Raw genomic sequence first — 13,040 nt, forward strand, 5'->3', positions numbered from 1 at the left:
CATAAATTATTTGACATAAATGCCATAGGTCTAGGCCATGGTGAGGGCATTCTTGGAGTAGATCCTTGAATCTCTCCATAAGTTTGAAAAATGACTCACTAGGCTTTTGCCTAAACTGAAGGATATCACTTCTAAGCTTATTGGTCTTGTGAGTTGGGAAAAACTTCTTAAGGAAGACAACTGTGAACTGTTCCCATGAGGTTATGGAATTTGTGGATAATCCATACAACCACTTCTTAGCTTGGTCTTTCAATGCAAAAGTGATAAACCTAAGCTTAACAGCATCATCAGAAAGCTATTGGATCTTAATTAGAACACATACCTCTTCAAATTCCCTTAGAAATAGGTATGCATCCTCAGAGGTCAACCCATGGAAGTGGGGCAACATAGTGATGTATTGAGATTTGAGTTCAAAATTATTGCCTTGGGCCTGTGGTAGAACTATGCAGGAAGGTTGGGCTGTTCTAGCAGGGTAGAACCTATCTTTCAGAGATTTAGGTGAAGGGTTTTGTTGTTGGTCTCCCATATTGAAGGGTTTTAAAGAGAGCAAACGTATAGGGTCACTACTTGTTGGATCTCTTCTTTCTAACCGATTCTTAGTATTACGTACCCACTTAACACTCATGCAACAGAAAAACTACCCACAACTAAAGTAAGACAAGCACAAAAGAATGGATAGCAAAACTTATTTTTTTTTGATGATTTTTTTTGAATTTTTTTTTTTGATTTTTTTTGATTTTTTTGCTTTTTGGGAGCTTATCGGCAGGGATCCGGGGTTGCTCAGGTCAATTCCTGAGGTACTGCTACAGGGCGAAACCTGTCTTTATCATATTGTCAGGCATGGCGACCTCCACTGATACAACTATTATTGCAAGTTGTTCTTCTCAGGAATTCAATAAAAGAAAAGGAAAAATATAAAACAAAGCAAACAAAGCACTCCGATTTACCAAAAGAAAGTGAAAAATAACATGGAACTGTCTCCCCGGCAACGGCGCCAAAAACTTGTTTGAGATTTAAAATGTAACCGCAAGCATACGGATCAGTGTAGCTACGGGTCGAACACAGGGAGAGCAGCCACTTTATTTTTTATTTCTTTTAATAATGCGAAAGTGAACTGATTAATGGTTGTGATCTAATTCTAATTACCGTCCTAAAAATAACGTCCTAACCATTCGTCATCTAAGAATTTAAAGACGCAAGCCACGCAATTAAAATTAAATAAATAAATAACTAAAAATAAACAACCCACGCAATTAAAAATTAAATAAATAAATAAAGGAAAAAAAATGCTGAAATAAAAATAAAGTAAAAGAAGGGGATAAAGCTAGAGAGAGACTCACAAGTAGGTTTCTCTACTTAGCCCGAGGGATGCATCATAATATGAGCTTCCCTACTTGACCAGAGAGTCACTCTTACAAGGGTTACTCTACTTGGCTTTAGGAAAAGGGAGACAATTAAAATAAAAACAATAAATTGATGGTTCTATGGCTAGGAGGGGCAAAGCCAACACATACACTAGCCATGAACCTTGGGGGAAAGGGATAACAATAATGTAACGACTGAAAATAAAAATCCTAAATTAAGAAAGAAAAGGTAGTCAGAAGAGGGAATGAGAGGGGGGAGAGAAGACTACTGAAGGAGCCTACTTACTTGAATCAATGCTTGAACTTGAAAAAAAATTGCTCCACGGCTCGTGATCTTGTCACTTAGATCTAAGCCTAGAACTATAACTTAAGAAATTACAACCCAATTGCATAAATCATAAACATAAAAAGGTTGAATAAAAATAAAAGAGTGCTTGCATTAATTGACATAAAAAAAACTATTACAAAAGTGATTAAAGCAAAAATAGAGAAGAACTAAAACCAAAGAGAGAAAGAGGAAGAGAGAGAGCAACTAAAAAACTAGAAGAAGAATGAATTGTGTCTCCTCCTCTTACATGAGTTGTATTTATAGGGAATGGAGAGGTAGGGTAACAATTTTCTCTTTCCTAAAAGAGAGAAACCCACAATTGATTGTGAGATCTTTTGAGTCCAAAAGTGCTAAGATGGAGGAGAGAGAAGAGAGAAATAAATTTTGAGAAATTTCGTATAATTTTTTGCTTATTTTCTTTCCTTTTTTTTCTAATTTTTTTTTCTTCTTTTTTTCTCTCTCCTAGGGACGATTTTTTTTCTTCCTTTGTGTGATTTGGACAATCTTTGGTGATGATGTGGAGGAGAGAGAAGATTTGGACAATCTTTGGTTCTCCCCTTTTTTTTCTTTCCTTTTTTTTTTCTTCTCTTCTTGCTTCCACGATTTTGCTTGCTTCTAATTTGATGTGGAAATCCCCTCCATGCCCTTAGTGCTTTAAGTGAGTGAAAAGCAGGAAATCTTCAACAAATTCTCTAAAAAAAAACAACCATCCCCTCCATGCCCTTAGTGCTTTAAGTGAGTGAAAAGCAGAAAATCTTCAACAAATTCTCTAAAAAAAAACATTTTTTTTTTCTTTTTCTTCTCTTCTTGCTTCCACGATTTTGCTTGCTTCTAATTTGATGTGGAAATCCCCTCCATGCCCTTAGTGCTTTAAGTGAGTGAAAAGCAGGAAATCTTCAACAAAATTCTCTAAAAAAAACAACCATGAGATTCGAACTTGAGACCTCTCGGTGAGCAAGGGAATTTTATACACCATAGCTCACCAACTACGCTAGGTAGTTGTTGTTACCAAAAACAAAACTTTAATCACTTAAGGATGTGGTCCATCGATCCTTGTTGGCATTTAGAGTATTCCTTGTATCTCTGGGACAATTGCAAACGGGCTGGTTCTGTATCTCGGTTCAATTCTGATCCATTATTCTTTTATTGACCCGAAAAGAATAATCATTTGTACGGGTGACCAAACGAATGTGTACTTTTAATTGAACACGTCCATCTTGCTCAGAATTTCATCCTCTTCCCAACCATGAAAAGAAATAGGACCTCTTTACGTGTAAAATTGAAGATATAGCCCGATAGTCCTTAAGGCCTTGAAAATATAAAACCTGCAAAAAGAGAGTAAAACCCAAGGTAGCTCCATTCTATATATGTAAAATGCATGTTTTACTACCCTAGATTTCACACATAAATGTGCTCATCACATGTATTGAAACGAGAACCAATTTTCCTCGGTAACTGGAAACAATGGGCCGAAATGTTGATGTTGCATTTGTTGCGATGAAGTGTCAAAGGCAAATAAAGGCAAGTCATAGGTTAAATAGAAATTCCAAGAAGAAACCAAGATAAATTTTAGAATGATCAACTAAAACAGCTAAATGATCTTTAGAGAATAAGGTTGATAAACTGAATTACCTTATCCTGACTTAGAAGTGTTCTTCAGGGATGAAATGTAGATGGTAATTAGCAGCAATGAAGGTAATAATCAAACCCTATTGAGTGGTCTCTAACCCTGCAATTTTTAATGGAGATCTCATAAGAAAATTGGGCAAATCGCAGGGTATAAAATTACCTGAAATCCTTCCTTCCTTCTCTTCTCAGTTGTTGAATACACACATATATGAGAGGAAGCCAAGTAGCCATCGCTCGTTACCCATTGGATTGCTCAGGACCTCGTCGCCAGTTGCCCGTCGCCTGAGAGGATAAGGGCAACTTCCATCTCAGAATAAGGGGAAGCCAAGTAGCTGTCGACCATCGTCCTTCGCGTTCCGAGTAACCGTCGTCAAAGAGGAGAATGTCGTCTGAGAGGAGGACCTTTGCTGAAGAGGAGAACCTTCGTCAGAGAGTTTGTCTTCGTTGCTCGCGGCTTGCAAACCCAAAACTAAAAGGATTGAAAAGCGAAAGATAGGGTTTTTTGGAATAAAGGCATGAAGGATTTTTGGGGTTTTCAATTTGTTTCAATGAAACTAATTGCTTAAGCCAAATAAGATGCTAACGGTGTGAACTTTTTGGGTTTAAATGTAATTTTTTGATTTTCAGGGGGGATTATGTGATTACGGCAAACAACAGGGGAGGTAGATGTAAAAAATCCTACTTCTAAATATCTTGTGTATGTTCCAAATATCTGCTTTCAGTTTATAGCATTCTTTATCTATTGATTCTCTACCAACAAGTGGCGGGTGTTGCTATTGAAACTTGAAAAGATCTTCAGAGCAATTTAAATGCTAAATGTAGTCTATAATGGTATTCCCATCGGAAGCGTGAATCTTCCAAACTTAAATGGTATTCCCATCGGAAGCGTGAATCTTCCAAACTTAAATTTTGGAAGCTTTAACTGTAGTTTATAATGTTATTGCCATCCAAAGCCTAAAAGATTACCTTCATTCGAGTTCATTCCGCTTGTGATGCTTTGGCTTCATTCGTATATTCTCCAGTGAAGAAAAATTGCCCAAAATAGATATAATTCTAGAACTGCATATCTAGAATATCTACAAATAATTGCTCTAGATCAACTGATAATGTTATCGGTAAACATCTTTGTCTTGATGGACAATTCTAAATAGGGCATCACATCACAACCATAGACTAATCGTCTTACCTGGCAATGAGGAGAGGGATTCCCATGACTAAGGTGTTTGAGAGGGTAGAGAGTGAAAAGATTGTGATCATCCATTCAAGGCTACCATTTTTGGTGAAGTTGGTCTAGATGATTAGGGCCACTAGTAAGATTATCTTTTGCAGTGAATCAACGACGATGAAATGGAAGTTCATGGTGTAATGGTCGTTGGTGGAGATAAAGTGGAAGGAGATGAAAGGGAAGGCATCTTCTTTTATTTTAGTGAAAGGGTAAAAGGGTCAACTCAATATCCTTAAAGGGTAATTTGGGTTTTAGGAGTTTTCCAACCCATGATGTCATCACTAAATGGCAATGGATTAATGGATAGGGGGCTAGATGTACAAAATCTTAAAACATAAGGGTGATTCAAGTAGTAGTTTCAAGCTTTAGGGATGTCAAAGCAATCAAGCCATATATAGTATAAGGGTGTCCAAGTAATTTTTCCTAACATTTCATATGGATGTCAACTGAATGATTCCTTTTACTAAAAAGAAAAAAGGAAGAACGCTACCTCTTGGCATGTATCTACCCCAAGACACAACGGCTGCGAAAAGACCGCACAACCCCACACACATCCTCCCATTGGCTGCTCCCACTGCCGTGTGCCTACTCCAAGAGGTAGTGTTCCTTTACCCCTCCCACCCCCACAACCCCCCCAAAAAAAAAAAAAAAAGAATGATTTGTGTTACTTATTTGGTCAGTGGCTTGCCAACATAGTCTATGCCCTTAGTAGAGCATGGGATCGACTCTTTTGTTACACATTTGTATCATAAGGCACTTGTTCCCTTTATTGGATAAAAAGATACAGTCTAGATTAGCCATATGTCAAATTTTAGAGCTCTCTCCCCTCTATCTTCATTGTTGAAAACTAACATCGATGCACCATTTCTTTCGTCTCCTTTATAGCTAAAACACACACTCTCTCTCTAGCCCACCCTCCAAGATGAGGGTACACCCATGCTTCCTCCTCTACTCACCCTCTCTTTATCCACTCCTCATTTCACACCTCTCGTTCAGTATTTTGACTCACTCACCCTCCATCTCCCTCTCTCACCTGCTTTGCCATTGTGACCCTCCCTTTCTCTCTCTTCAATTTGCAGCCCCAACAATTTTCAGATTTTCTCACAACTTCCCTTGCATATCACTTCCATGACCCATTCTTCCATACATCGATTGTGTGCTCAGCTTTCAACGATTTATCATTTCGATAATCAATATCATTTCTGGCTTGATAATTTTGAGAAGTTGCCCATAAGAGCCTACTGGTTCTTATTGGAAATATTTATTTTTGTGATGTGAAATACATATTTAATCTATGATCATGAAGACAAGGATGGCAACAAAGGAAGAGTGGAGAGGGAGCGAGGAAGTGTGTGTGTGTGTGTGAGAGAGAGAGAGAGAGAGAGAGAGAGAGAGAGGTTGGAATCGTAATCTGCTCATTTCAGACTTAGTCAAAAGCTTAAAAAATGGTGATGGAGATGAGCTTAGATTGGAGCCTATGGTTCCTTCGCAAGCACGACTAGGTATTTGTGAAGTTTGTTGGGGAGAGAGAGAGAGAGAGAGAGTTGGATTGCAATGAAGGACAAAATGAATGGCCAAGATGCAAAAGGAGAGATCTGACAGTGAATAAGATTCTAGGGTGGATGGGCCTGAGAGATTCCATTTACTCCGGCAGCTCAAAGAGTCTTTTCCCTTTAATTAAATACCACCTTATTTCCTAGCACACACCCTATGTATGTTTATGCATTATGTAGACACCACATTTTGTCATCTTCAGAAGGGCTAAGTAATGATGAGTCGGGAACTCCTCTGAAACACAGAGTGATTCCGTATTCATGGTCAAAATCTCTTTATTTCTATGCCAATATAAAATAATTAATAAAACGAATAAAAACACAGACCATCTTAAAACCCATAGATCGGTCCTAATTTGAGTCAAAACCCAACTGGACCAGACCTATTGAGTCAACTCGAGCTAGACTCACTCTTCTCAGGCCAACGCCAAATGCATCCAGGCCAGCGTTTGCCAAATCCCACGTGCTAGGCCATAGTTCACTTTGTACCAGCCCTGCGAAAATATTGTGTGGATCATTGTGCCATGTTTTTGGTCAATTCTCCTACTTGCCACCTAAGGCTTTTACCTAGATATATCCTAAGATCTATAAGACACCTTAGAAGACTCTAGAACCATTCTAAGGAAAGCTTTGTCTACACTTGGGAGATATATATCTTCCTAAGAAAGGAGATCATCCATAGGTGGAAGAACATTGCACTAACCTTTGTCGACCAAGAGGTCCCAAGGCTATAAATACAGATCCCTTCCACGCTTTGGAGGATCCCACAAATAGGGGTGTCAATTGGTCGGGTCAGGTCTGTCTCGATCGGGCCTAATCGGGCTTGACCAATTTCTAGGGCTAAACAGTGAACGCCCGTTTAGCTAAACGAGCTTAGCTAGCGCAAGCATAGTACGGTTGATAATCGGGCCTGTCGGTCTCGGACTACCATAAATGGACCTTAATCGGGTTATAGACCTATTTAACTTTAAACGGGCTTTAAATGAGTCCTTTTTAAAATTAGTCTTTAAATGTGCTAGAAGGGAATATCAATAAAATGAGGAAAAGAAGCACATAGCAAAGAAAGATCTCATAGTTAAAATGGATTGAGCCAAAGATGGGCAAAACAGCTAAGTTATTAAGGTACTTGATTTTTAACCCAACGGAACTCAAATCAATTAAACTATGCCTACACAACCCAAGTTGAGCAAGTTTAAATCAATTAAATTATGCTTGAAAAAGATGAATGTTCAGATAACAATCACCACCATCTCATCTGTACATATCACATAGCCTTAGCACTAAATACAAATAGTATTAAAAAAATTAAAAAATTACAAGTAGTATTAAAGGGGTCGGGCTTGGTCGGGCTTAAATGAGTCGGTTCAAGTAGGACTTGTAAATGTGTCGGGCTGGTCGAGCGCCTGTCGGGCTAGGTGGCTGCACCGTGTACTACCTATTTATAAACATGTCGGGCTCAAGCCCAACACGTTTATTAATCGAGCTAGTCTAGGTCGGGTCATAAATGTGTCGGGTTCAGTCAGACTTACCGGTGCAGGTTTGGAATTGACACCCCTACCCACAAAGTTCAATCTGCCATTTTGTCTACATTCTTGCAATGGATATATTTTAAATTTGTTTTGCTGAGATATTGCACAATTATGCTTTCAACATCACGACTCTTTTCTCTTATTCTAAACAACATATATCTTATTAAGACTCAGAAAAAAGTGGTGAATAGATAATACTATATGGAAATGAGTTATTATAATGTTATACCAATATTATGTATTCTTTCGTTTATTTGTGGCTCATAACAAATGCATGTATTTTAGTGATTAATAACACTCAAGCTTCATCTTGTCGGGGTAAATGAAAATTTTATTTTATGTTTCTGTTTTCTACCGTTAAAAGGAGTGAAGATGTTTTGTGAATGACCCACTTGAAAAATAATCTCTTTGACAACTCCTAAATATCTGCCACATGTAAGTAGAGATGTGATCCAAAATTTGTAGACAAATAGAGTCCAAGTTTTCTATTGACACATCAAGTTCTAGCCAAGATGGATTCAGTATACCTGTTGATAGGTCAAGTTTTAGCAAAGATGGATTCGCCATGTGAAAAAAAATAAAGAAATGAAAATTTAGGACTATCAAAAGGGTGGATGGACAAATATATGAGTGTTTGCCATTAAAGGAGAAGTACTATGATTGATTTTTGGTCTGAAATTCATCATGTAACCAATCCACGCCATTCACTATCTTTTCATAGCAGTTAATTCTTATTTATCCAATCCCCATAATTGACACAACCATTGTTTGTTCCTCCCATATATTATATTTCATCCATGTGTAAAAAATTTCATCATTGTTTTGATTTTTTTTCTTATTATGCAAGGCCCCATTATAGATTACTTTGAATCGCTAAGGAGAAAAATTGCTTTGAATTATGAGGAAATCACTCCATCATCTAGTGTAGATAAGCTTTTCTTAGTTGCCAACCTAATTCAGGCTATTGGATAGACAATGGAATTGTCTCAATAAGCCATAATCAAATTTGACTCAAACCATACTCCCTATGTATTATCATGCATCCCCATATAAATTCATGCACGCCTATAGCACTCCAGTCATTAATGTATACACCTAAAATATTGGGTTTTTGAAGTTATTGTATCACTTGTTGTGTTTGGATTTGAAACTTAACATTTAGACAGATAGATCCATTTATCTACTTATTTACACCCCATCAAATATGCCACATGACAGATTTTTTTTGCCGTTCAAATATTCTTTTACTCTTGAATTATGCACCCAAACATTTATTGCACCACATTGATCTTGCAATTTATTTTTGGGAAAATTACATGATTACCCACTTTTGGGTTTCCTTTTACAAAATTACCCACAAAAAGTTTTGATCAACAAAAATACCCAAAATTAGGTTTGGGTTTACAAAACTACCCAAAACAGTGATTCTCCTTCATCTGCCTATTTGTTTTATCATTTTTACCCCTGGCTTGCCCTCCGACCCCATTCTCTCCTCTTCTTCCTTCAACAACGAGATTGCCTACATTAGGTCATCATTCGGCAAACACCTCACCGGCCTTGCCACCATCATCAACAATGCCAACAACACAGTCAGGGTCATTGAGGCATACGTGCCCACTATCGATGCATCTCCCCCTCACCGCTTGGTAGAATCATCTCCTCCTTCCCCTTCTCGGGTTCTTAAGACAGTCTCCTTCCCCAGTTTTTATTTTTAATTGCGATTTATTATTGCAAATTCAGAAAAATTAGGCCGAGGAAAACCATTTTCTACCAATTATGGATCTGAAAGGGTTTCCTGATTTTGAAATCCTGCATGAAGTCATATCCAGAATTGGTCATGAGGGGTTGCAGTGGATACTGGTCACGACAGGGGTGGGATGAGGCGTAGGTTTCAGTGGATGTCGATCCCTGATTCCGTGTGTTGAGACACTGATGCATAAGCATTGGCCGCGATTCGGTGCTGAAATAGCGACTTAGATTGAAGAAGGTAAGTGATGAGGCAAAAAATGTCACTTTCCTCAGCACGGCTGAAGCATGTACACAAACCTGAATAGGACTGAGCTGCTACTTCGGCCCTCTTCAGGCCGTGTCCACCTCGGCCTTCATCAGGCCGTGCTTCCACCTCGGCCTCCATCAGGCCGTGCTTCCACCTCGGCCTCCATCAGGCCGCGCTCCACCTCTGCCTCCGTAAAGCCATGCTGAACCTAGGCCTCCATCAAGCCATGCTCCACCTCGGCCTCCATCAAGCCGTGCTCCACCTCGGCCTCCATCAGGCCGCGCTATCACCTCGGCTTCCATCAGGCCGGGCTGCCACCTCAGCCTCCATCAGGCCGTGCTACAACCTTGGCCTCCATCAGGCCGTGCTACCACCTCGGCAATGTTGTCACCGATTGTCTGCATCACAGACGAGATAGCTTGGTGTTGTCTCTATTCGCTTAAGTGACGCCAGAAATGTGGCAGCCAAAGCACGCCTTCGATATTCCTCTTAGCACTGATTAAATCGCCAAGATGCTCACTGGAACGTCGGTATAAGAATGAGTTCGTTCTTGTCTCCGATCCCAATGGCCTCAAATCCCTCGGTCTGCTTTCCTTTAGCCAAGAGGATGCCGAATCGCTTCTTGCCCAAGTTAGTTTTCTTTACTCCTCCCTTGTGACAAAAATCCTTTGCCTACTAAAAATGGCTTTTCGATTCTTGCCCTGTGATGCTCCATTCCCATCCTGTGTTCAAAATGGTTTTCTTGGACTTAAGAGAAGTCGGAAATCTTTGCTATTTTTGTATTTCTTATACCATGACACGAATGATGACCTGATTGTAGGCAATCTCGTTGTTGAAGGAAGAAGAGGAGAGAATGGGGTCGGAGGGCAAGCCAGGGGTAAAAATGACAAAACAAATAGGCAGATGAAGGAGAATCACTGTTTTGGGTAGTTTTGTAAACCCAAACCTAATTTTGGGTATTTTTGTTGACCAAAACTTTTTGTGAGTAATTTTGTAAAGGAAAACCCAAAAGTGGGTAATCATGTAATTTTCCCTTTATTTTTTCCCCTTTTCTTTTAATGATCTCATATGGGAAGTTCTAGAATTAGATAACTGGCAACTCTCCTTTATTATTCCGCTGCTTACATATTTCTATACAAAGTTTTTAAAACTCAACATTATGATTCAGATACATGCATGCACAACCTATCAGACGGTTTATCCTAACAACCCTGAACGAGAAAATAAGCACAAGATGTTTCACTGCAATTGCAAATGCCAAAATAGTTAAAGATTTGGTTGTTGAAGGATTATTCGACCAAGCCCTTGAATTTTTTAAAGCATGCTCTTCTGCTCAATCATTACTCTTTATCCTCCAAATCCATTCCCTTGTCCTCAAAACAGGTTTTGAAAGAGGAACAATTACAGCAAATTCTCTCCTCTCAATTTATGGTAAGTGTTCCCATGTTGAATATGCACGCCTACTGTTTGATACAATGCCCCAAAGAGATACCATCACTTGGAATTCCATGATCACTTGCTACGTCAGGAATGGATGTTACGCAGAATCAATAAAGATGCTGAGGGAAATGTATTCGTCAGGTTTTGATCCTAAACCTGAACTGATAGCTTGCATTCTGTCCGTATGTGGCAAGACAGGAGATTTAAGATCAGGGAAAGAAATCCATGCTCGTCTTATCCTTGGTGGATGCATGGCTCTATCTATTTTTCCATCCACAGCCCTTGTAGACATGTACTCGAGGTGTTTCAACTTGGAAGCAGCTTTTCATGTATTTAACCAGATGAAGGAAAGGAATGAGGTTTCTTGGACAGCCATGATCAAAGGCTGCACTTCAAATAAGAGCTATGGAATGTCAATCCAAGCCTTTAGAGAAATGCAGCTTGAAGGGATTAAACCAAACCGAGTGACGTTAATTGTGGTTTTACCAGCTTGTGCTGCATTGGGAGCTCTGAAACAGGGGAAGGAGATTCACGCCTTCGCATTTCGTTGGAGATTTGAGTCTGAATCTCACTTTGCAGCAGCTCTAATAGACATGTATAGCAAATGCGGGAATGCATTGGGTCTTGCCACACTCATATTCAATAGATTGGGAACAAGAGATGTTGTCATGTGGAGTTCTATGATTGGGAGTTACTCTCAGATTGGGGATGGAAAAAGGGCAATGGAGCTTTTCTATCAAATGCAGATAGAGGGTATCAAACCGAACTCAGTAACCCTACTTGAACTTCTATCTGCTTGTACTTCCCTATTGTCTTTAGATTATGGCCGTCGAGTTCATGGCCACCTCTTAAAATCTGGCTTGGAGTTGAACGTTTTCATTGGAAACTCCCTGGTTGATATGTATGCGAAATGTGGATGTCTCAATGCTGCACACAAAATTTTTAAAGAGATGCCCACAAAAGATTCTGTCTCCTGGAGTGCTTTAATCCACGGTTATGGTCTTCATGGCTATGGTACAAAAGCTTTGGAGCTCTTTCATGAGATGCAACAGAGGAAATTCGAGACTGACAATATCACATTTCTTGCTGTTTTGTCTGCGTGCAACCATAGTGGCCTGATTGCTGAGGGACAGGATCTCTACAATGATGCAATAAGAGAGAACAAAATTTCCTTAACATTGGAACATTATGCATGCTACATTGATCTTCTTGGTCGGTCAGGGAAGCTTGAAGATGCCTGTGAGATCATCAGCCATATGCCCATGGAACCAAATGCAACCATATTCAGTTGTTTGACATCAGCATGTAAAGCTCATGGTAGGCTAGAGGTGGCAGGGGAGCTGGCATGCCGGCTAATTAAATTGGAACCTGAGAATATGGCAAATTACACCTTGTTGTGTATGGTATATGCAGAGCTGGTAACTGGGCTGGTGTCGCAAACGTAAGGAAAATTGTGAAAATGAAAGGCTTTAGAAAAAGCTCTGGTTTCAGCCGTATTGAGATTAGAGAATAGAGTTAATAGCAATTTGAATTGGCCTTAAAGAGGTCAACAAATTAACATTATAAATTTCCTATATAAATGGTATTGCTTGGCACGGACAAAGTGGTTGCTTATCTCATGCCTCTAAGGCTCTGACCATTACATGTCCTGAAATTTCTCATGCTATACATGCCATCAGATAGTTTGTCTTTGTGCTTCAGATTGATCCATGTCACCTTTTGCTATCTGTTAATTTATTCAGTTATCTACTGGAAAAGTAGAGAAAGATGTTTCATGCAGAAATACAATGAAAAAGCTGTAGATATAGTTCACATTTATCTCAAATTTTGGTTCAGTCCTACTGCTTTGCCTCTACACTGTGATAACCATTTTTTTCATTAGAGGACAAGCATATAGCATCATGATCACCTTCATGGGAGTGCAATTTACTGATTGAAATATTTAATCCCATAGTAGTAGGTGACTCTGGTCTTTT

General features: G+C 39.2%; 1 protein-coding gene and 1 non-coding gene across 2 annotated transcripts; both read left to right on the forward strand.

The window, feature by feature from the left end:
- Positions 1-32: 32 nt before the first annotated feature.
- On the forward strand, positions 33-139 carry LOC122069436. Its single transcript, XR_006137454.1, has one exon. It is a non-coding gene; the product is annotated as a small nucleolar RNA R71 (small nucleolar RNA).
- A 10,657-nt stretch (positions 140-10,796) lies between these two features.
- On the forward strand, positions 10,797-12,509 carry LOC122069429 (pentatricopeptide repeat-containing protein At4g31070, mitochondrial). Its single transcript, XM_042633442.1, has one exon. It carries the CDS (start codon positions 10,797-10,799, stop codon positions 12,507-12,509), a length of 1,713 nt encoding a protein of 570 aa, XP_042489376.1.
- The last annotated feature ends 531 nt before the right edge of the window (positions 12,510-13,040 follow it).

Source organism: Macadamia integrifolia, unplaced genomic scaffold (genome assembly GCF_013358625.1).
Source record: "Macadamia integrifolia cultivar HAES 741 unplaced genomic scaffold, SCU_Mint_v3 scaffold614, whole genome shotgun sequence".
NCBI lineage: Eukaryota > Viridiplantae > Streptophyta > Magnoliopsida > Proteales > Proteaceae > Macadamia > Macadamia integrifolia.